Source organism: Piliocolobus tephrosceles, chromosome 9 (genome assembly GCF_002776525.5).
Source record: "Piliocolobus tephrosceles isolate RC106 chromosome 9, ASM277652v3, whole genome shotgun sequence".
Taxonomy (NCBI): Eukaryota; Metazoa; Chordata; class Mammalia; order Primates; family Cercopithecidae; genus Piliocolobus; species Piliocolobus tephrosceles.
In genome coordinates, this window is record NC_045442.1 from 68,405,224 (window position 1) to 68,430,473 (window position 25,250).

General features: G+C 39.5%; 1 protein-coding gene across 4 annotated transcripts in view; it reads right to left on the reverse strand.

Moving 5' to 3' along the window:
• ASCC1 (activating signal cointegrator 1 complex subunit 1) overlaps nt 1-25,250 on the reverse strand; it is a 126,845-nt gene that overhangs the window by 52,951 nt on the left and 48,644 nt on the right. For all 4 annotated transcript variants that reach the window (XM_023204988.1, XM_023204989.2, XM_031936181.1 and 1 more), the window contains 2 exons: nt 16,855-16,991; nt 8,773-8,892 (listed from right to left, as the gene is read on the reverse strand). In XM_023204988.1, coding sequence (XP_023060756.1) covers nt 8,773-8,892; nt 16,855-16,991 — 257 coding nt within the window. The remainder of the gene's footprint in view (nt 1-8,772; nt 8,893-16,854; nt 16,992-25,250) is intronic.

Sequence of the window (25,250 nt, forward strand, 5' to 3'; positions counted from 1 at the left end):
TTTATTTATTTATTTATTTATTTATTTATTTATTTATTTATTTATTTATTTTTGGAGACAGGGTCTCACTCTCTAGCCGAGACTAGAGTATAGTGGCACGATTTTGGCTCACCGCAACTCTCTGCCTTCCAGGCTCAAGCAAGTCTCCTGCCTCAGTCTCCCAAATAGCTGGGATTACAGGCGTGCATCACTACCACCTGGCTAATTTTTGTATTTTTAGTAGAGACAGGGTTTTGCCACGTTGCCCAGGCTGGTCTCAAACTCTTGACCTCAAATGATCCACCTGCCTCGGCCTCCCAAAGTGTTGGGATTACAGGCGTGAGCCACTGCACCTGGCTGAACCATAGTATTTCTAAATATAACTTAGGTCTGAATATAACCATGCACCACAAATTGCACCTCAGTTATAAATCACAACAGAATAATTCCTCACTTTCCCCCTTCTTCTCTTAAAGAAAAAAAGTAGACAGGGAGTTCAGTTACGTAAAACTGAACATGAAACATGAGGCATGAAATACTGGCGTAAGTAAACTAAACAGACCACATGAAAGAAATCAAGTTTCCACCTTTGTCTTTCTGGAAAACTAGGATTTCTGACAATTTACAGACTCAAAACTTTGAAGGGGCTAATATCCTTTAAAAAGTTCTAGTGTAACCTGCTCTTTTTACGCAGGAGGAAATGATGCAGAGAGGTTGGGTTGCTCAGTCAGTGACAGAGGAACCAGAATCCAAGTCTACAGGCAGCCTGTGCTGTTTTCTTTCTCTTTGTCTTTTTTTTTTTTTTTTTTTTTTTTTTGAGACAGAGTCACTCTGTCAACTAGGCTGGAGTGCAGTGGCGCAATCTTGGTTCACTGCAACCTCTGCCTCCCAAGTAGCTGGGATTACAGACACTCGCCACCACACCCAGCTAATTTTTGTGTTTTTAGCAGAGATGGGTTTCGCCATGTTGGCCAGGTTGATCCCCTGACCTCAGGTGATCCGCCCGCCTCGGCCTCCCAAAGTGCTGGGATTACAGGTGTAAGCCACCACTCCCGGCTTGTTCTGTTTTCAATTCACTGCACTCCATGAAGACTGGCTCTTTGTCTTATTCACTGTTCTATCTCTGCACCTAAACTAATACCTAATTGGCACATAATCAGTGCTCAACAGTCTTCACATGCATTCATGAATGAATTCACAGATAGCAAATATTTTGGAATTCTATTAAGAGAGCTTAAGGGTACTTGGACATAATCACTAAATTTCAGGTTGACAATATGTCACTTTTTTTTTTGAGATAGTCTCACTCTGTTGCCCAGGCTGGAGTACAGTGGCACAATCTTGGCTCACCACAACCTCTGCCTCCCCAGTTCAAGTGATTCTCCTGCCTCAGCCTCCTGAGTAGCTGGGACTACAGGTGCCTGCCACCACTCCCGGCTAATTTTTTGTATTTTTTAGTAGAGACAGGGTTTCATCATGTTAGCCAGGATGATCTCCTGACCTTGTGATCCGCCCACCTCGGCCTCCCAAAGTACTGGGATTACAGGCATGAGCCACCGCACCTGGCCATTTCTAACTTCATTGACCAATTCTTACTTGATTGATCCTTTCCTGTTTATGAATAAGTCACAAAGTTTCTCTATGCCTTTGCTTCCTAATAAGCAAATTAAAAATAACATAGGGTTGCTATGAAAAAAGGAATGAATTATTTTTAAGCAGCTTTATCACTTAGTGCTTTGGATTTGAAAACGGAAGCCAGTTATTAATGCACTAAATCTAAGCCCTTAAAGGCCTGTAAATGCTACAAAGCTCAAGCATTCCAGGACCATCTTTACAGATGAGGTGTTTGTGCTGCAGAATGATCACTGACTGCCTAGAAAGTGCAAATTTCAGGCTTTTGTTTGGACTTTTCCTCCCAATTTAATTCAGCTCCATTCAATTAATGCTTCCTGAGTGCTCACTGTGTACAGACATTATCCTAGTGACTACAAGAATAAAAACTAAGCAAAGATGGTCTTTGTTATTAACAGATCTACAATCTACCAAGATAAGTTTTTTGTTAGTTTTATATGAGACTATAAAGTAGATTTTGGTAATGACATAAGCAATACAGAGTGTTTGGGTAATTTAAAAGTTGAAGACCAGAATAGGTTACAAGGAGGATGGGCTTAGGATAAGAAGCTAACTGCACTCAATGCATTTTTATATATCAGTTGAATGAATAAATAACAAACATTCTTTGAACATCTATGTCATGCATTATGAAAGGCAGCTGAATAACACATACTCCCTGCCCCCAAAAATCTTACAGTCTATTTAAGAGAAAGGAAAAAGGATGGCAAGCAGAAAGAGAAATAGTATTTGGGCAAAAGAGGAGTAATATAAGGGAAATTTCAGTCACAAGAAACAGTATTAACAAAGACACAAAGGATCATCCACCAATAATGAAGCAGGCTGGGGCCCAGGGCAGAGAGAGAAAGCTGAAGTATTAAGATGGTGTCATACTGGAAGATCTTGAATGCTAGACTGAGGATTATGAACTCAAATGATGATGGGAAATGAAAGATTTTTAAGCAAAGTCCTATGGTACACAAGCTATTGCTTAGACTGATGCAGTAGTATTTCATAATATCTATATTCATTAACATAAAAGTAATGTCTAGGTTATATTTCACAAGAAAAAGAACTGCAGAAATACATGTGTAATGTGATCAATTTACGTAAAATTATATGCATAGACAATGACTCTCAGTATTTGCTCTGGGGAAGAAAACTCAAGAGTCGGAGGAGGGGGAAAAGGAACTGTTTAATTTTCACTTCACCCATCTGTAAGATTTTATTTTTATAGGAAAAAACAATGTAAAAAGAAGCTTGGCTATGAAAGGAAGATGGCAAACTATGTATAATGATGCTAGGCTGTACCACTGTGGAATTTAATGCACACATAATTACCTCTCTCATCTTTTCACCAAACATCTCAAAAGAGTAGACTATATCCACTTATTTTAAATGTCCTCTTTGTGTCCCATAAGCACAGGCTTTACAGTCAAACAGAGCGGGGTCAAACCACAATTCTACCACTTACAAGCACACACTAATTACTACCAACCTGGACCTGCCCAAGTATACCAAGTATAACATCAAATTGTTCATACAGATATACACTATATACACACATACACACACATACATACATCAGACAAGCTAAAAGAAAAACATTGCTTGCTATTCAGAAACAATGGCAAATTGTTTACGTAACCAGGCTAACTGACTTACTCTTCTATTGCTCTCTCTTCCCACTTTTGAGATGGGGGGAAGTCAGTATACAAATTGCTTTGTAATCTCTTTTTAACACATAGTAATCTACAGTGAATACTTTCCCAAGATATAATGTTTAATCAACCCACAGTATTCTCTATTCTACAGATGTTCTATAGTTTATTTTCCATCAATTTGATGTTGATGAACATTTAGACTGCCGCCAGTATTTACTGTTATATACAATACTGTAATCAGGATTATATGAAAATCCATATATTTGTACACATTTCTGATTAATTCCATTGGATAAATTTCTATAGGAAGAATCAGCAAGTCTAAGAAATATAAAACAAAATACTGGGAGTAAAAGGCCAATATGCTCTCCAGAAAGCTTATATTAATTTATACTTTTACCAGCAATGGCCTTCTCATACCTCTTAACAAACATCTACCTAGTTTTCTTCTATTTTTGAAATTACCCTTCCTTGTAACAGATGAATTATTGAACAGATTTAAGCTCCCTAAGATAAGGGCCATTGTACCCATTTTTGTTTCCCTTATGGTATCTGGTACAATGCCTGGTACCAGTTTGTAGGTACTAAACTATTTATTTTTTGATAGTTATCTTTTGTCTGACTGCTTGTTAGCCCTTTTACTGATCTCTTATCAATGTTAAAGCTTTTACAAGTATTTTTAGTAGAATGCTATTTATTTGCAAATAATGACCATTTGGTCTTTTAAAAACATTTTCCCACACAACACCTATGTACTTTTTAAAATTGTCTCTGTAGCTGGGGTATTAGCCAAAACTTTCAGAACAATGTATTTAATATTAATGATAAATGTAGGCAACCGTGTTTTCTGATTGTAATAGGAATAAACCTAGTATATTACTGTTCAATATGATTGCTAATTTAAAACAGACATATTAGACAATATCTATTTTTATTTTTTGAAAGTTGTTTTTAAAAATATTAAATTTTATCAAAAGTCTTTTAGTCATGCACTTAGGTATTATTTTTTAATTTGACCCATTTAGTAGGATAGTATTAGATTTTCTGTTCCTAATTCATCTTTGCATTCCTGAGAGGAACCAGTTTAGTCATAAGAGTTCATATTCATCTTATTCTTACCCTCTACTTTCAGAAAATTGCCAAATCCAGCAGATTTCATTTTTTTTTTTTTTTTTTTTTTTTTTTTGGTGAGACGGAGTCTTCCTCTGTTGCCCAGGCTTGAGTGCAGTGGCGCGACCTCAGCTCACTGCAACCTCCACCTCCCAGGCTCACACAATTCTCTTGCCACAGCCTCCAGACGAGCTGGGATTACAGGCATGTGTCACCATGTCCGGCTAATTTTTGTATTTTTTGTAGAGACGGGGTTTCACCATGTTGGCCAGGCTGGTCTTGAACTCCTGACCTCTGGTGATCTGTCCGCCTCAGCCTCCCAAAGTGCTAGGATTACAGGTGTGAGGCACTGCACCCGGCCAAATTTCACTATTCTTGCATCCATGTGATTCTCGTTGCTACTACTCTAGTTCAAGTCTTCTTTGCTTCTCAGCTGGACTATAGTAGTGGCTTTTTTTTTTTTTTTGAAATGGAGTTTCACTCTTGTTGCCCAGGCTGGAGTGTAGTGGCTTTTAAATACCTCCCCCTCCTGTTCCTGATACTTCGTTTCCATTACACGTGTAGTATACGCCTGCATACAATTTATATAGTCTCTCAATTTATTTATAATTCCCTGCAAAAGGTATTAAATGGGTTGGGCACGGTGACTTCACGCCTGTAATCCCAGTACTTTGGGAGGGCTGAGACAGGTGGATCACGAGGTCAGGAGATTGAGACCATCCTGGCTAACACGGTGAAACCCCATCTCTACTAAAAATACAAAAAATAAGCCGGCCGTGGTGGTGGGCGCCTGTAGTCTCAGCTATTCGGGAGGCCAAGGCAGGGGAACGGCGTGAACCCAGGAGGTAAAGCTTGCAGTGAGCAGAGATGGTGCCACTGCACTCCAGCCTGGGTGACACAGTGAGACTCCATCTCAGGAAAAAAAAAAAAAAAGTATTAAATATGTTTTGTCATATTTATTCCTAATTTTCTTAAAATTTTTGTTGCTACCATAAATGTGTTTTATTTTAAATGATGCTGCTTTCTGTTTGCTGCTGGTATACAGAAAACCAAAGGATTTTATTAGACTGATTTTATAGTCAATCACCTTACTAAACTCGCTCTTCTTCTTTTTTTTTTTTTTTTTTTTTTTTAAGAGACAGGGTCTCGCTGTTGCTCAGACTGGCCTCAAATCCCTGGGCTCAAGCAACTCTCCAGTCTCAGCCTCTCAAGTAGCTGGGATTACAGGTGCATGCCACCACGCCTCAAACTCCCCTATTATTTCCTAATAACTTGGTAACTGCAGGTAACCTTGTTTTATCTCTGGTCAGAAAGTATAATATGTAAGATACCAACTCATTAAAATGTATTAAGCCTTACTTTATGATCCAGTATGTAATCAATTTTTTTCTACTGTTCCATGTGCCTGAAAAGAATAAGAATTCTCTAATTACTGGGCATATAATTCCAGGGATGACTATTAGATGAAACTTGTTCATGGTTAAAATATTCTGTATCTTTACTGACTTTATATCTGCTTGATCTACCAATAATTGAGAAATAGGTTGCAATCTCCTCCTATGATGATTTCTCAGTTTTTCCCTAATAAAACATTAACTATACAAATTTCACTTAATCTACTTTAAGGCTGTTCTATTAGGCTCATACAAGTTTAGAACTGTTATATCTTCCGGGTAAAATGAACCCTTTATCATATATGATAGCCTTCTCTATTGCTAATAATGCATTTTTTTCTTTTCCTTTTTTTTTTTTTAAACAGTCTCACTCTGTTGCCCACGCATGATCAATGCTCACTGCAACCTCCGCCTCCTGGGTTCAAGCAATTATCTGCTTCAGCCTCCCGAGTAGCTGGGATTATGGGGACCCGCCACCACGCCCAGCTAATTTTTGTATTTTTAGTAGAGATGGCGTTTCACCATCAAATAAAGCAAATAAATGTGGGAGCCTGCCTAGAGAATCAGATTTTCTCTAGAAGGTTTCCAGCTCAGTGTGAACCTTCTTCTACCCTGCCCTAAATAAAAAGACCACACAAAAACAAATTTCCAATGCATGTGGGGCTTCTCTGTTCACCAAAGGCTTCGATTCAACTAATAAATGACATTAACACTGGAAATGGCTCTGGATGCCAAGGCCAGCCTTAGAAATCGCCTCAACTGCAGACTGAGAATCGCTGGGAAGGACGTAGGTGTGGTAATAACAAAAATTAAAAAGAGTAAACATTTGCAACCTACAGAATGAGAGAAAATGTTCGCAATCTACCCATCTAACAAAGGGCTAATACCCAGAATTTACAAAGAACTTAGACAAATTTACAAGAAAAAAATCAAACAACCCCCTTAAAAAGTGGGCAAAAGATACGAACACTTTTCAAAAGAAAACATTTATGCAGCCAACAGACACATGAAAAAATGCTCATCATCACTGGCCATCAAACAAATGCAAATCAAAACCACAATGAGAGACTATCTCCCACCAGTTAGAATAGTGATCATTAAAAAGTCAGGAAACAACAGGTGCTGGAGAGGATGTGGAGAAACAGGAACGTTTTTACACTGTTGGTGGGAGTGTAAACTAGTTCAACCATTGTGGAAGACAGTGTGGCGATTCCTCAAGGATCTAGAACTAGAAATACCATTTGACCTAGTGATCCCATTACTGGGTATATACCCAAAGGAGAATAAATCATGCTACTATAAAGACATATGCACACGTATGTTTATTGCAGCACTATTCACAATAGCAAAGACTTGGAACCAACCCAAATGTCCATCAACGATAGACTGGATTAAAAAAATGTGGCACATATACACCATGGAATACCATGCAGCCATAAAAAAAGGATGAGGTCATATTCTTTGTAGGGACATGGATGAAGCTGGAAACCATCATTCTGAGCAAACTATCGCAAGGGCAGAAAACCAAACACCGCATGTTCTCACTCATAGGTGGGAATTGAACAGTGAGAACACTTGGGACACAGGGCAGGGAACATCACACACCAGAGTCTGTCATGGGGTGGGGGTTTGGGGGAGGGATAGCATTAGGAGAAATACCTAATGCAAATGACAAGTTAATGGGTGCAGCAAACCAACACGGCACATGTATACATATGTAACAAACCTGAACATTGTGCACATGTACCCTAGAACTTTAAAAAGTATAATAAACATTTTTTGATGTTTTGATAATGTGTGTGCCAAGCACTATTTTAAGCATTTTAAGTAATTTAATCTTTTTAATTTTTTTTTTTTTTTTTTTTTGAGACGGAGTCTCGCTCTGTTGCCAGGCTGGAGTGCAGTGGCGCGATCTCGGCTCACTGCAACCTCCGCCTCCCTGGTTCAAGTGATTCTCCTGCCTCAGTCTCCTGAGTAGCTCGGACTACAGGCGCATGCCACCACGCCTGGCTAATTTTTTGTGGTTTTTTAGTAGAGATGGGGTTTCACCATGTTAGCCAGGGTGAATTCGATTTCCTGACTTCATGATCCGCCCACCTCAGTCTCCCAAAGTGCTGGGATTACACAGGCGTGAGCCACTGCATGTGGCCAATTTTTTTTTTTTTTTTTTTTTTTGAGACAGGGTCTCTCTCTGTTGCCTAGGCTGGAGTGCAGTGGTGTGATCGTGGCTCACTGCAGCCTTGACCTCCTCAGGCTCAGGTGATCCTCCCACTTCAGCCTCCTGAGCAGCTGAAACTACAGGCGTACACCATTATGCCTGGCTAATTTTGTTTTTGGTTTGTTTTTTTGTTTTTTTTCGTATAGAGAGCTTCTTTCACTCTGTTGCCCAGGCCAGTCTTGAACTCCTGGGCTCAAGCAATCCACCCACCTCAGCCTCCCAAAGTGCTAGGATTATAGGCGTTAGCCACCACGCCCAGCCAAAATTAAGATTAATAAACTTATGAAGTTGGTAAAGTTTTCATCCCCATTTTGTCCTGGTATCCACTACAACCGCATTACATCGCGTTTGAAACTCATATTCTAAAATGCCATCCTTTCTGCCTCTTATCCTGGAAAACACAAAGGAACCACTGAGTTCCACAAAGACTATCAACACCCGTTATCCAAGTAACTCAGCAGCTACCAGATTAGCCTGGTGCAGGGTGCGCACCTATAGTCACAGCCACTTGGGAGGCTGAAGCAGAAAGATCCCTGGAGCCCAGGACGCTGAGATCAGCTTGGTCACAGTAAGACCCCCATCCTGAAAGTCAGACTTAAAGTATGATACTTTTTCCTACAACAAATTCCTCTTCCAAGAGATTATTTTTAAAAAAAAGAAAGAAAGAGAGAGAGAGAAATAATTAACATGTTCTTTACAATAAGAACTCAAAGAAAAGGAATCAAAATCAATCAAACTTTTGAGGATGATTTCAGGTACCTCTTGATTGAAACAAAGAAGCATTCCAGAAACATACCTGTTGGAGCCATCTTTCATATGGACTTTGGCGTAAAGAACATCCACCATGCCAGGATCATCATTCATGTATTCTATCCCTGCCATCTCCACTTCTAGGGGTTTACCCCCAGAAATGTCACTGCAAAGGAAAAAGCATTAAAATATCTATAACTGTTTAAGCTAAGAGGGCTATTATATTTTGAAACATGGTTAATATACATAGTCAAATATGTATGTTACTTACATTATGTACAAAAACATAGTAGTTGTGTTTATTCCCTAACATTATCTAATTGCCCTTCTAATTTCAAAATTAGTACATTTTCAATGCACACAAATTGGAAAACACTGGAAAGTATTTCCAATGTCACACTATATTTATCCCAATACCAATTTATTAGCACGGTCTCATAGAGAAAGTAAAGTGACGACAGTTCTGATCCATAAAGACATTTACTATGTTGGCTTATCTCTCAGGTGCCCATCTCTACTATTTCTACAAGTTACAAACAGCATTTCACTCATATAACAAAAGGTGGAAGTGTAAACTGTTATCACATCTTTATTTACTTTTTTGTTTGTTTGGTTGTTTTGTTTTGTTTTGAGATGGAGTCTTGCTCTATTGCCCAGGCTGGAGTGCAGTGGCACGACCCTGGCTTACTGCAACCTCCACCTCCCGGGTTTATGCCATTCTCCTGCCTCAGCCTCCCAAGTAGCTGGGACTACAGGCACCCGACATGATGCCCAGCTAATTATTTTGTATTTTTAGTAGAGACAAGTTTCACCATGTTAGCCAGGATGGTCTCAATCTCCTGACCTTGTGATCTGCCCGCCTGGGCCTCCCAAAGTGCTGGGATTATAGGTGTGAGCCACCGCACCTGGCCTTTTTTTTTTGAGACAGTTTTGCTAATCGCCCAGGCTGGAGTGCAATGGCACAATCTCAGATTGCAATCTCCGCCTCCTAGGTTCAAATGATTCTCCTGTCTCAGCCTCCCAAGTAGCTGGAATTACAAACGTGTGCCACCATGTCCGGCTAATTTTTATATTTTTAGTAGAGACTGGGTTTTGCCATGTTGCCCAGGCTGGTCTTGAACTCCTGGGCTGAAGCCATCTGCCTGCCTTGGCCTCCCAAAGTGCTGGGGTTATGGACATGAGCCACCACACTTGGCCCATGCACATAGGGTTTTAAATGAGGCATGAAGTTTTGTTTCGAGTATCAAAAGATTGGCAACAGACTAAAAGTCAAATAACGTGGTACTGATTAGATAAACTATAATACTATGAGCAATAAATAAACTATACATGTGACTAAGGAAGCTTTTAGGTACTGATATAAAAAGATATGAAAAACTGATTAAAAACTGATATAAAATGATATATAAAACTGATATAATAAATTATATTTCTAAGTTTTAAAAAAGGTCTACAACAATGTACATGCTATGCTACTTGTACAAAAGATGGAGGTAAGAAAAAAATATGTTATATATATTTGTTTACACATCTATAAAATCCCTGGAAGGATACAGAGAAAGTGACACACTGGTTGCCTCTAGAGAGGAAAGCAGGTGGTTGATGAATTTCAGTGGTAGAGAAACTACACTGCATATCCTTTGAAACTTTAAATTTTTGAAATATGTAAATGTATTATCCATTAACAAGTTAAAATTTTTAAAAATATCCAAAATAAACCAAAACAAAAGTGTATATACTGAATAATTTTATTTAGAGGACATTAAAAAACAAACCAACCAAATCTATGCAATAGAAATCAGAACGGAGGTTGTTTCTGGGAAAAGTGAATTCACTGGAAAAAGGCATGAGGGACCCTCATGGGGTGAAGGCAACGTTCCACGTCTTGATTTGGGTGAGGTTGCACAGGTATAGACATTTTGTCAAAGCTCATCAACTACACCTAAGATCTGTGCATTTTTACTGTAAGTAAATTACACATCAAAGGAAAAACATGCATATACGTATCCAAAGTGCTAATGGTAATTACTTTTAAGTGGTAAGATTACAAGTGATATTTTATTTTTGTGTAAATATAATTACTGGCTTTCCTAAAGTTAACATGTATTACCTTTGTGTTAAGTAAAGCCCCACCATCCTGTTTTCTTCCCTGGCCCCTTATTAAACTCGTACTCCAGGTTGTGCCTTGTTGTGCCATGCTGAAACCCAATTAAAAATCAGCTCACTGCACAGTCTTCTCCAAACCCCAGGAGGATAGGCACTTTCTCCATCTTATCCACATCTATATCCTCAAAATCTGACACCATGCCTTATACAAAATGGGTGTTCAATAAATCTCTGGTAAACATTAAATGGATGTTTTAAGGGGGAAGCTGTTCTGGACAATTTTGAGAAGAATATGGTCACAGACTGATATATTAGTTTGAATATGTGTCCCTGCCCAAATCTCCTGTTGAATTATAATCCCTAATGTTGGAGGTGGGGCCTGGTGGGAGGTGTTGGAATCATGGGGACAGACCTCTTGTCAATGGCTTGGGCCACCCCTTGGTGATAAATGAGCTCTCACTCTGAGTTCACACAAAATCTACTTGTTTCAAAGTGTATGGCACCTCCCCTGCCACCCTCTGTTGCTTGTTCCTGCTTTTGCCATGTGACACGCTCGATTCCCTTCACTTTCTGCCATAAATGAAGCTTCCTGAGGCCTCCCCAGGAGCCGAGCATGCTTCTTGCAAACCTGCAGAACCATGAGCCGATTAAACCTCTTTTCTTTATAAGTTACCCAGTCACTGGTATTTCTTTATAGCAATAATGCGAGAACAGCATAATATACATGCTATGTTGTCATTAAGTAAAAATGTGGTGCTGCCTTAAAAACAAAAGGATTTGGCCGGATGCAGTGGCTCACACCTGTAATCCCAGCACTTTGGGAGGCTAAGGCGGGTGGATCATGAGGTCAGGAGATCGAGACCATTCTGGCTAACACGAAGAAACACGGTGAAATCCCGTCTCTACTAAATATACAAAAAATTAGCCAGGCGAGGTGGCGGGCACCTGTAGTCCCAGCTACTCAGGAGGCTGAGGCAGGAGAATGGTGTGAACCCAAGGGGTGGAGCTTGCAGTGAGCAGAGATCTCGCCACTGCACTCCAGCCTGGGCGACAGAATGAGACTCTGTCTCAAAAAAAAAAAAGAAAAAAAAAATTTAGGATCAATCAAAAGACAGCTGGAAAAAACGTTGTCTTGACATTGAACCCAGGTCATGGGGATGCTTTGTAGCCTAGGAATCCTAATAGTAAAGATTCCCTTAACACTTCAAGGCCTTATTATTGCATAAGACCAAAACTTTTCTCAGTATGAAATTAGTAACTCAACTATTTCAGGCAGACACTTTTCTTTCCATGTTGCCCAATGTGGTCTCAAACTCCTGGGCTCAAGCAATCCTCCCAGCTTGGCCTCCCAAAGTGCTTGGGTTACAGGCATGAGTCACTGCGCCTGGCCCAGATACTTTTTCTAATTAAGAAAAATTGCAGCCCCAATCATAATAAGTCTTCCTATAGCTACCCCTAATAAGAAGTGAAACATTTCAAAACACAAGCCAAGCTCTGAACTGTCATCTAAGGTATGTAGCTTCAATCAATACACAATATATCTCCATTCCAAGCACTAGTCAAAGAATTCAATTTAAAAGATTGCCACTGAATCCTATCAAAGTGAAGTCAAAAAAGTCTGTTTGAAAAAAAGTTTCACACTAAATATACATCCCCCACCATTTCTAAAGCTCTTACCCTGCATAGTTAAATCACCAGAAAGCATCACACCATTGGCTTAGATTCCCACTAAAATGTTTGTAATGGGTTATATTTAATGTTACATCTGCAATTTCTAGGGTCAGCAGAAGAAAGACCCATAAGAGCAATGTTTTTATCTTCTGCAAAATTCCTGTTAAAGACACTGTCTATCATCATTTAGCATTCTTTATTAAGATTTACATGACAGGCCGGGCGCGGTGGCTCAAGCCTGTAATCCCAGCACTTTGAGAGGCCGAGACGGGCGGATCACGAGGTCAGGAGATCGAGACCATCCTGGCTAACATGGTGAAACCCCATCTCTACTAAAAAATACAAAAAACTAGTTGGGCGAGGTGGCGGGCGCCTGTAGTCCCAGCTACACGGGAGACTGAGGCAGGAGAATGGGGTAAACCTGGGAGGCGGAGCTTGCAGTGAGCTGATATCTGGCCACTGCATTCTAGCCTGGGCGACAGAGCAAGACTCCGTCTTAAAAAAAAAAAAAAAAAAGATTTACATGACAAACTTTTGACAGACTGAGAACCAGAAAATGTTACTCTCCTGAAAAAACTGTTATACTGGGGTTGGCTGCACAACAGGCTGAGTGTACTTAACACTACTGAACTGTGCACTTACAATGGTTATGATGGCAAATTTTATGTTGTATTTTACCACAACTGAAAATTTTTTTAAACTATAAAAAAAATTGTCATACTGCTTTATCAGACAAGAACTATAAGTGGTGTACTTCTTTTTGTAATTTAGTTCAAGTACACTGGTGTCAGAAAATAGTACCAAACTTTAATGTTCAAGTACAATTATTATCTTACCTTGATTTTCAGGTAGAATTTTCTCCCTATACCATCCTTATGGTTTCTAAATCTCTGACTGTAACATTTCTTTTGTATACATGTCCTCTTAACTACCTCAAATACTTGGAATTAGATGGGGTACTAAGAACAAAAAAAAAGTTAGAAACAATGAAACAGGATCCAAAGTCTGCTTTATGAGCAGAAACACAAACTCTTTCAACCTACCCCTAAGATTTATCAAGAGGGAGACTGAAGAGCAGGATAGAAATCCAATGGTTTGCCCAATAAACACTTTGTCTTGGTGGCCAAACAATTACATCTGGGACACCAGTAAGCAAATTACTTTCCAACTGATGTCACGTGAGGCAATAATCAGGCATTAACGTTTGTTCATGGGTATTTTCTCTCCTCTTTCTAGTCCCTTTAAACTTCTGTGGTTTGACGTCAGACCTGCTGGGAAAACTGAGGCACAGGAGGGTGTTGCTGGGACTGAAGAAGAGCTGCACATCTGTCAGACTCCATACTCAGAGCCAGTGCACGGTCTGTATCCTACATCTCACAAAGAAAAGTCACCAGGGACACAGCCGGAGCTTCCGAATTTACTAAACACTGAATAATTCATTCAAAATCTATAGAGCTACATAAGCCTTTCACTGAAAAACTGAAACAAAAATCCTGTTTTTGGTCTTATAGCATCCTTCAAATTAAAAAACTACCCCCAAATTTAAAACAAATACTCAACTACTCATTTCTTTAATATAGCCATATAGCACCACAGTTTAAATCAAATTCCAATATAGCCACATTTATTTCAATACTCCAATTTTAAAAACCATCAAATTAAACTACAGCACACTATGTACAGGTCTGTTCATTTTTCAGTGTTTTCCTTTCATATTTTAATTTGGGACCACTACACCATAAAAGGTTCCGGTTAGAAATGCCATTATTTACGAATTTTTTTTCCTAAGTATATACCAAGCACAAAGATTAACGTCAAAGAGCAAGAAAAAATTCAATGATCCAATTTACTGATTTACTTACCAGAGCTTTAACAGAAGTACCCTTTTTGTTTTTTTAAGAAGTAGTCTCTTCTCAGAAGTAAATCAGTTTTGCACTTTTTACTTTTTAAACAAATGCATGTGATGGGGGAAATTAGGAGAAGAAGGTTGGGGAGGCTTGCTTTATTTTACTCACTGGTTCCACATCTTTCCAGCTTTTTAAAAAGAGCATCTTTAAACAAATTTTTGCATGCACTGCAGATTTTTGGCAGGGTAACTTTGTCCTATTTCAAAAGCTTTGCTGAATTTGAAAAACTACAATTACTGTTTTCATACTGTCATGTCAAAAATTCTGAGGAACTATTAAGACTGCTCTTTATTCCCTAGGCACACTAACTCTGACACGCTTAAAGGGCTCCGATTTGGCATTTAGTCACAAAGGCACCAAGAGACATAAAAGGGAGGAACTCAGCTAAATCTTCCCATAGCTTAGGATAAAGCTTCAGTGATTAAAAACCTGTGACCTGATTTTCAAAAGGTAAAAAGAACAAATACTTCTCTAAACAAATATTTTATCTACCTTTAAATTTTTTCTTAGCAGGATTATGCCAATGGCAGCCAAGGAAATGCAGCAGCTTTCAGTTTAGTTTAGCAAAAAGTAAACTGGAAATAAGTTAAAGTATCAGAACTGACCCTTAAACCATGTAAAACTGCCTTGCTTTGTAAAATAAAGCATAATATTTTGCTTTAGACAAGGGAAACAGCAAGTATCTAATGACAAACACCAAACTATTTTGCATTTCAGGTAAGATCTAGAGAAAACAGACATGTCTGTTACTGAGCAAAGAATATGACAACAAGTGTTTTTGCTCTCTCAGATTCAGAAAGGATAGGAGACTGCAAACCCTATCAGATTATGATCTTGCTCAAGAAAAATAGTTTATCTTTGAAACAATTAGTGGAAAAGGATAACTAGCCCATAAAGTGTTTGTATTACACAGTTTCTTTTCTTTTTTTCTTTTTTGAGACGGAGTCTCACTCTGTCGCCCAGGCTTGAGTGCAGAGGCGCCATCTCGGCTCACTGCAAGCTCCGCCTCCTGGGTTCACACTATTCTCCTGCCTCAGCCTCCCAAGTAGCTGGGACAACAGGCCTGCAACCACGCCCAGCTAATATTTTGCAGTTTTAGTAGAGGCAGGGTTTCACCGCGTTAGCGAGGATGGTCTTGATCCCCTGACCTCGTGATCTGCCCACCTCGGCCTCCCAAAGTGCTGGGATTACAAGTGTGAGCCACCACACCGAGCTACACAGTTTCATATACAACATAACTAGAGAAAAATTTTAGATCCTTTTACCTTGTTCTATCCAAAGAACCAGGTAAACCATTTCTATAAGGCCATGTTAGAATAGCATGGGGTCTGCCTACAAGAATGGAATAAAAAAACTATTTGAGTGAATTGGCTTTCACATTTCTCTCCTTTGTCAGTCTTAAGTAAAAGGAAGAAAGTAAAGGGAAATAGGGGAAGATACGGTTCTTTGAAATAAAGCTGCTATGTCAGATGTATGTGTAAATTAAAATTTTACAGTAAAAAGGAGTAACAACTCTGCCCTCAGAACAGTAATGCTTTCCCTGAGTCAAAACAGATTGCTTAGACTATTTCTGGTATCCTTTTGGACTGCCTGGACATGGCAGCTCACGCCTGTAATCCTAGCACTTTTGGAGGCTGAAGCAGGAAGGTTGCTTGAGACCAGGAGTTTGAGACTAGTATGGGCAACAGAGCAAGACTCCATCCCTAAAAATAAATAAATAAATACAATAATAATAATAATTTTAAAAGGTTTTATCTTTTTAAATTCTTGCTGAATCAAATAAAATTATTTGTATTAAAAAAAAAAAAAAAGAGGCTGGGTACAGTGGCTCACACCTGTAATCCCAGGACTTTGGGAGGCTGAGGCGGGTGGATCACAAGGTCAGGAGATCAAGACCATCCTAGCTAACACAGTTAAATCCCGTCTCTACTAAAAATATAAAAAATTAGCCAGGTGTGGTGGCGGGCGCCTGTAGTCCCAGCTACTCGGAAGGCTAAGGCAGGAGAATGGCGTGAACCTGGGAGGCAGAGCTTGCAGTGAGCCAAGACTGTGCCATGTCACTCCAGCCTGGGCGACAGAGCGAGACTCTGTCTCAAAAAAAAAAAAAAAAGTCAGTGTTTCTAAAATATAATGAAGACTTTCCAGAGAATCGTGTTATAATGTTTGAGTTACCATAGTAGACAGAATAATGACCCCCAGAGATGTTGATGTCCCACTCTCTGGAATTTATAAATATTCTATCTTACATGGCAAAGACTTTTGTAGATGTGATTAAGGCTACACATTCTGATATGAGAGGTTAGCCTGGATTACCTGAGTGGGCTCCATCAAATCGCATGAATCCTTCCCATGTCATACACCCTCTAGTTCAAAAACAAGTCTGCAACACCAAAAAGAAGCCAGCCCAGGTAGACCACCCAACCCCATCCCTGAGGATTACTCACTTAATGAATTCCTCTTTACACTGCTGCAGCATCTCACATGTCTGCTGGATCTCTTCCTCACTCAAAAGCACCAACATCCCAATAGTGAGATGAAGCTTCTTGGGATTCTGGAAAATGCTGCTGTCAACTCCATGATCCTGTTATCAAAGGAAGAAAAACAAGAAACCCTGCCCTTACAAAGGCAAATAGCAAGAATAAAATTGAGTCCCCAGAAATAAACCCACACACCTACAGCCAAGTGATTTTCCATAAGGTGGCAAGACCATTCAATAGAGACAATCTCCTCAATAAATGATGCTGGAACAATAGAATACCCACATGCAAAAGAATAAAGATAGACTACAACCTCCTACCATATAAAACAATTAACACAAAATAGATCATGACCTGGAATTCGGCAATGGATTCTCAGATATGACACCAAAAACATGGACGACAAAAGAAAAAAGTAAACTGGACTTCATCAAATTAAAAAACTTTTGTGCATCAAGGACACTATTAGGAAAGTGAAAAGAAGCCTACAGAATGGCAGAAATATTTGCAAGTAATTTACTTGATAAGGGTCTAGTATCCAGAATATACAAAGAACTCTTCCAATTCAACAACGAAAATACCATCTAATATTTTTATTTTTTTATTTATATTTATTTATTTATTTATTTTTGAGACAGAGTCTTGCTCTGTTGCCCAGGCTGGAGGGCAGTGGCGCGATCTTGGCTCATTGCAAGCTCCGCCTCCCGGGTTCATGCCATTCTCCTACCTCCGCCTCCTGAGTAGCTGAGACTACAGGCGCCCACCACCATGCCCAGCTAATTTTTTTGTATTTTTAGTAGAGATGAGGTTTCACTGTTTTAGCCAGGATGGTCTCAATCTCCTGACCTCATGATCCGCCCTCCTCAGCCTCCCAAAGTATTGGGATTACAGGTGTGAGTCACCGCGCCCGGCCCAATTTTTTTTATTTTTTAAGAGACTGGGTCTTGCTCTGTCATCCAGGCTGGAATGCAGTGGCGCAATCACAGCTCACTGTAACCTCAAACTCCTGGCTCAAGTGATCCTCCTGCCTCAGCCTCCTGCATAGCTAGGATTATGGGTGTGAGCTACAGAACCCAGTTGAACCTAATTTTAAAATGGGAAATGGGGCCAGGCACGGTGGCTCACACCTCTAATCCCAACATTTTGGGAGGCTGAGGCAGGCTGATCACTTGAGGTCAGGAGTTCAAGACCAGCCTGACCAACATGGTGAAATGCCATCTCTACTAAAAATATAAAAATTAGCTGGATGTAGTGGCAGGCGCCTGTAATCCCACATACTCGGGAGGCTGAGACAAGAGAATCACTTAAACCCGGGAGGCAGAGGTTGCTGTGAGCCAAGATCACACCATTGTACTCCAGCCTGGGTGACAAAGTGAGACTCTGTCTCAAAAAACAAACAAACAAAGAAACAAAAACAAAAACAGACAAAAGGACTTGAATAGACATTTTCTCCAAGGCAGAAATACAAATGGCTAACAAGCAGAACTGGCTAACAAGCACATGAACATTATTAGTCACTTAGGGAAATGCAAACCAAAACCACTATGAGTTACCATATCACACCCACTAAACTGTCTATAATCAAAGTAATGGAAAATGACAAGTGCTGGCCAGGATGTGCAGAAATTGGAACCCTCATACATTGTTGCTAGGAAGGTAAAATGACTCAGTCACTGTGAAAAACAGTTTGGCAGTTCCTCAAAAAGTTAAACATAGAATTATCATATGACCCAGCAATTCTACTCCTAGGTATATGCCCAAGAGAATTGAAAAAGGGATTCAAATACACATATATGCATGTTTCCAGAAGCACAACTCACGATAGCCAAAAGATGGAAATAACCCAAATGTGTATCAACAGATGAATGGATAAACAAACTGTGGTATATACACACAGTGGAATATTATTCAGCCTCAAAAAGGAATGAAATTCTGGCCGGCCGCAGTGGCTCACACCTGTAAACCCAGCACTTTGGGAGGCCGAGGCAGGCAGATCACCTGAGGTCAGGAGTTCGAGACCAGACTGACCAACATGGTGAAACCCCCGTCTCTACTAAAAATACAAAAATTAGCTGGGTGTGGTGGTGTGTGCCTGTAACCCCAGCTACTCAGGAGGCTGAGGCAGGAGAATTGCTTGAACCTGGGAGGAAGAAGTTGCAGTGAGGCGAGATCGCGCCACTGCACTCCAGCCTGGGTGACAGAGTGAGACTGACACTGTCTCCAAAAAAAATTTTGGCTCTGGGAAGCACAAAAAGTAAATATACCTCATGAATCCCTTTTTAAAAAAATTCAGGTGAAATTTGCATAATATAAAATTAACCATTTTAAAGTGTACAAGTGTACAATACAGCAGTATTTATATTTAGTGTATTCAATGTTGTGCAACCACCAGCATTCTTTAATAGCAAAACTTTATCATCTGATAAAAGCATTCCATACCCATTTATTTATTTACTTTATTTATTTTTATTTTATTTTTATTTTTTGAGATGGAGTCTTGCTCTGTCGTCCAGGCTAGAGTGCAATGGTGCAATCTTGGCTCTCTGCAACCTTTGCCTCCTGGGTTCAAGCAATTCTCCTGCCTCAGTCTTCTGAGTAGCTGAGATTACAGGTGCCTGCTACCATTCCTGGCTCATTTTTGGATTTTTTGTAGATGGGGTTTTACCATGTTGGACAGGCTGGTCTCGAAGTACTGACCTCAGGTGATCTGCCCACCTCGGCCTCCCAAAGCGCTGGGAATATAGGCGTGAGCCACCATGTCCAGCCCTCATACCCATTTAAATAATCACTCCTCTTTCTCCATGTCCCATCCCCTAGTAATCTATAATTTCCTTTTTGTCTATCTGGATTTATCTATTCTGGATACATTATATAGAAAGAATCATACAATATAAGACCTCTGTGACCAACTTCTTTCATTTAGCATGATGTTTTCAAGGTTCATCCAAGCTAAAGCATTATCACTGCTTCATTCCTTTTTAAATAATATTTTAGTGTACGTATGTACCAAAATGTGCTTATTAATTCATCTACTGATGAAGATTTGGGTTTTTTGCACCTTTGCTATTAGGAAGAATGCTGCTATAAACATTTGTGTACAAATTTCTGTGTTGACATATGCTTTCAGTTATTTGGGGTACAGGAGTAGAACTGCTGAGTCACATGGCAATTCTATGTTTAAATTTTGAGAAACCACCAAACCATTCTCTACATTGGCTGAACTAACAAACATTCTCAGCAGCAGTATATGAAGGTTCCTGTTTCTCCACATCTTCACTGACACTTCCTTTTTAAAAAAATGATAGCGATCCTAGTGGGTATAAAGTGGTATTACATTGCGGTTTTGATTTGCATTTCACTAATGATCAATGATGATGACATCTTTTCATATGCTTTTTGGATATTTGTACATCTTCTTTGGAGAAATGTCTGCTAAAATCTTTTGTCCATTTAAAAATTGTCTTTTTATTGTTGAGTTATAAGAATTCTTTATAAATTATTGATACTATACCCATATCGGACCATGGATCCCTTTTAAAGGAAGGTAGGTCTCAAATTTCATTAATCTCATTCTGCAAATGAAAACAAGAAAAAAAAAAAAGTTGAAGCTCTTCTATTCCAACAGGAACGAAACAGGTATCCTATCACTGAATTGCAAGTTCTTATTGTATAATCAGGTGTCTGGCCTAATAAAATGCCCTGAAGGCAGAGAAATGTATTTTATCAAATGTGAATAGCTTACATCCTGTTCTTGGTTTGCCTAAGGCTTACTGCCTAATATTTGCCTTGGCAACAGTAGTTAGTTGATTCTTCCTTTTCTAAGTGTTAATGGAGCTTGAGCTATTTTTATGTCTGATGGAAAGTTTTGTGATTCCACACATCAATACAAATTGCCTCATTTAATGAAAGTGACTGTAAGGAACAATCAGCTTTAATTGTGTCAAGGAAGGCTAAGTGCAAAGCTTATCACCCCAGCATCTCTAACCCATGGCCTGCCACATTAGAAAAGGCATGCAAAGCCCTTCAAATGATTTTAATATGCACAACTCCATCCCAAACTACAATTGAGAATTACTCCCCAGCAATAACTGTGTATTTGTTGGGTCCTTCCTCTGCTCCAAACGTTTTCTATGCAACGCACAGACAAATATCTTATGAGGGAAGCACTATTATCAGCCATACTTTATGGATGAGGAAACTGAGGCACTGAGAAATTAAGCCACTTTCCCAAGGTAACATTGCCAGGAAGAGATGAGGTCAAAATTCAAACCCAGGCAGTCAGGCCCCAAAGCCTATACTTTTGATCAATATTATATATATAGCCTTCCTAGTAATAGTTGCCCAAAGGGGACTAGGACCATAGGACACCACCCACAGGCAAGTCCTTATGCATTTCAACACAACTCACTCAATAAATGGATCTAATCACTGCATTAGCCCTGAAAATAAAGAGAATCTCATAATTCTATGAAAGGAAAGTGGTTTTAATATCTGTTTTTCTAGCCAGGCACAGTGGCTCATGCCTGAAATCTCAGCACTTTGGGAAGCCAAAGCGGAAGGATCACTTGAGGCCAGGAGTTCAAAACCAGTCTGGGCAACACAGACCAGTTCAAGACCAGCCTGGCAAACATGTTTCTTTTTGTAGAGAAAAAAAAAACAACATAATTGAGTTTTTTTCTCTACAAAACACACACACACACACACAAACACACAATATCTGCCTTTTTTTAGATATGACACCAAAAGCATAATCCATAAAAGAAAAAAAAATGGATGAAGTGAACTTAATCAAAATTTAAAACTTGTACTTCAAAAGATACTATCAAGAAAATGAAAAGATAAGCCACAGAGAAAAATATTTGGGAGAAAGACTTTTGCAAGTCCTACGTCTGATAAATATAAACATAAGAAATTCTTAAAGTTCAACAATAAAAAGATACATAATCCAATTTTAAAATAAGCTAAAGATTTGAACAGATATTTTCCCAAAAGAGGATATACTAATGGCTAATAAACTTATGAAAAGAGGCTCAACATCATTAGTCATTAAATAAGTGCAAATCAAAACCAAAATGAGATATTACCTCAGACCCATCAGAATTATTATAATCAAAAAGATAATAACAAGTGTAGATGAGGATATGGAAAAACTGAGCAGCCACTTTGCAAAACAGAAATTTGTAAAATGGCACGGCCACTTTGGAAAACAGTTTGGCAGTTACTCAAAAAATTAAACATAAATTTACAAAAATTCACAGAAAAAAATAAAACCCAGCCATTTCACTCCTAACGAAATGAAAACAAAGGTCCACCTAAAGATGTGTACGTGAATCTCACAGCAGTATTATTTATAATAGCCAAAGAGTAGGAACAATCCACAAGTCCATCAACTGGTGAATGAATAAACAAAATAGAGGCTAGCCATATATGCAGCACTATTCGGAAATCAAAAGTAATGAACTACTAACACATGCAAAAGTATAGCTAAACCTCAAAACATTATGCTAAGTAAAAGAAGCCAGATGCAAAAGACTATGTATTATATATGATTCTATCTATATGAAATGTCCAGAAAGGACAAATCTAACGAGACTGAAATCAGCTTAATAGTTGCCTGTGGTGAGGAGTGGGCGGCAAACAGGCAAAAGGGAACTTTTTAGGGTATTCTAAAGCTGGATTGTGGTAATGATTGTACAACTCTGTAAATTTATTTAAAATCACTAAATTGTACACTTAAAATGAATGAATTTTATGGTATGTAAATTATACCTTAATGAAGCTGTTAAATAAGTTGTGTTTACGTCTTTTTTTTTTTTTTTTTTAAGACAAGGTCTCCTCTGTTACCCAAGCTGGGGTGCAGTGGCAGGATCATGAATCCTCCAGCCTCAAACTCCTGGCCTCAAGCAATCCTCTCTCCTCAGCCTCCCAAGTAGCTGGGACTATAAGCTCACATCACCAAACTCAGCTAATTTTTTAAAAAATTTTTGTAGAAATGGGGTCTCATTATGTTGCAAAGGCTGGTTTCAAACTCCTGGCCTTAAGCAGGCCTCCCACCTGAAGCTACCACACCTGGCTAGCTCACTGGTGGTGGCTCACGCCTGTAATCCCAGCACTTTGGGAGGCCAAGGCAGGGGGATCACAAGGTCAGAAGACTCAGACCATCCTGGCTAACACGGTGAAACCCCGTCTCTACTAAAAATACAAAAAAAATTAGCCAGGCGTGGTGGCACACGCTTGTAGTTCCAGCTACTCAGGAGGCTGAGGCAGGAGAATTGCTTGGACCAGGGAGGTGGAGGTTGCAGTGAGTCGAGATCGCGCCATTCCACTCCAGCCTGGGTGACAGAGCAAGACTCCGTCTCAAAAAAATAAATAAATAAAATAAAATACTTTTAAAAATCAAAGAAAAAACTCAAAATGCTATTGAACAATAGGCAAAAGACAGACACTTCACAAGAATAAAGATATAAAAAGGACTCGAACATGTAGAAAGACATACAATTTTGCTCATTTAAAAAATGCAAATTAAAACTACACTGAATACCATTTCTCACCCATCAAACTGACAAAAATTCAAAAGCTTCACAATACACCCTGTTGGAGTGCTGTAGGGACACGGGCACGTTTATACATTGCTAGTGGAAATGCAAAATGGTACAATCCCTGTGGAGGGAAATTTGGCAATATCTAACAAAACAAAAGACACCATAAATAAGTATTTACCATCTGACCCAATGCTCTGGACTGAATTGTGTCCCCCCTAAATTCATATGCTGAAGCCTTTCTACCCAATGTAAACGTATTTGGAGACAGGGCCTTTTGGGGACAAAGTTAAACGAGGCCATAAGGGTGAGGTCCTAATCCAACAGGACTGGTGTCTTTATACAGAAGAAGAAACACCAGGAGTGAGAAAGCAAAGAGAAACAGTCGCGTGAGGACATAGCAAGCAGGCGGCCATCTGCAAGCCAGGAAGAGGCTATAGCAGAAAGCAACCCTGCCAGCACCTTGATCTTAGTCTTTCAGCTTCCGGGGCTAAGAGAAAATAAATTTCTATTGTTGAAGCCACCCGGTCTGTGGTATTCTACGACAGCAGCCAGAGCAGATGAATACACCCAACAATCCTACTTCTAGGAATTTATCCTGAAAATACATTAACAATATAAAATATATATGCATGAGGTTAGACATTACAGCATTACTGCAAAACACTTAAATGCTCAAGTACAGAATGGTTGAAAACTATGTATAAATACATATATAATATGATCTGGAGTGATTTTTCAGGACCTATTATTAAATGAGAAAAGCACAGTGCAGGACTGGGCGGGGTGGCTCACACCTGTAATCACAGCACTTTGGGAGGCCAAGGTGGGCAGATCACTTGAGACCAGCCCGGGCAACACGGTGAAACCTCGTCTACACAAGAAATGCAAAAAGGAGCCAGGTGTGGTGGCACACGTATGCCGACAGTTCCAGCTACTCGGGAGGCTGAGGTGGGAGGATCACTTGAGTCCCAGAGGTCGAGGCTGCAGTGCGCTGTGATAGTGCCATTGCACTCCAGCCTGAGTGATACAGCAAGACCCTGTCTCAAAAAAAAGACAAGTGCAGAAGAGCTTCTGTACTTGATACCATTTGTTTAAAAAAGAAGGTAAAATACGAAAACATACATTAATATATATATGCTTATTTTTACAAAAACAAACACAGGACAAATAAACCAGAAAACAGTGATACTGGTCACCCCCAAGGGATGAAGAAGAAAGGGGCAGAAAGAATACAAGAATGTGTGACACTTCTGGGTATGTAAGCCTCTTACACAGTTTTGACTTTTGGAAGCACGATAATGGTCTACATATTCAAACATAAAATAAAATAAACAAGTATGGAAAGGGGAAAGAAACCTAATTTGAAAGTAAACTAAAAATAAACCCAACTGTATTTTACATGAATATCAAATCCACACTAGAGGGGGTTTAAAAAGAATCAACAAACACAAGGCTGGGTGCGGTGGCTCACGCCTGTAAGCCCAGCACTTTGGGAGGCCAAGGCGGGTGGATCGCCCGAGGTCAGGAGTTCGAGACCAGCCTGGCCAACATGGCAAAACCCCATCTCTACTAAAAATACAAAAATCAGCTGGGTATGGTGGCACTTGCTCGCCTATAATCCCAGCTACTTCGGAGACTGAGGCAGAAGAATCACTTGAACCTGGGAGGAGGAGGTTGCAGTGAGCCGAGATCACGCCATTGCATTCCAGCCTGGGCAACAGAGTGAGACTCTGCCTCAAAACAAACAAACAAACAAAAAAATAATATTTGACTTCATATCACAGTTTCGGGTAGGGTTAGGGGAAAGACTGCAAACAAATC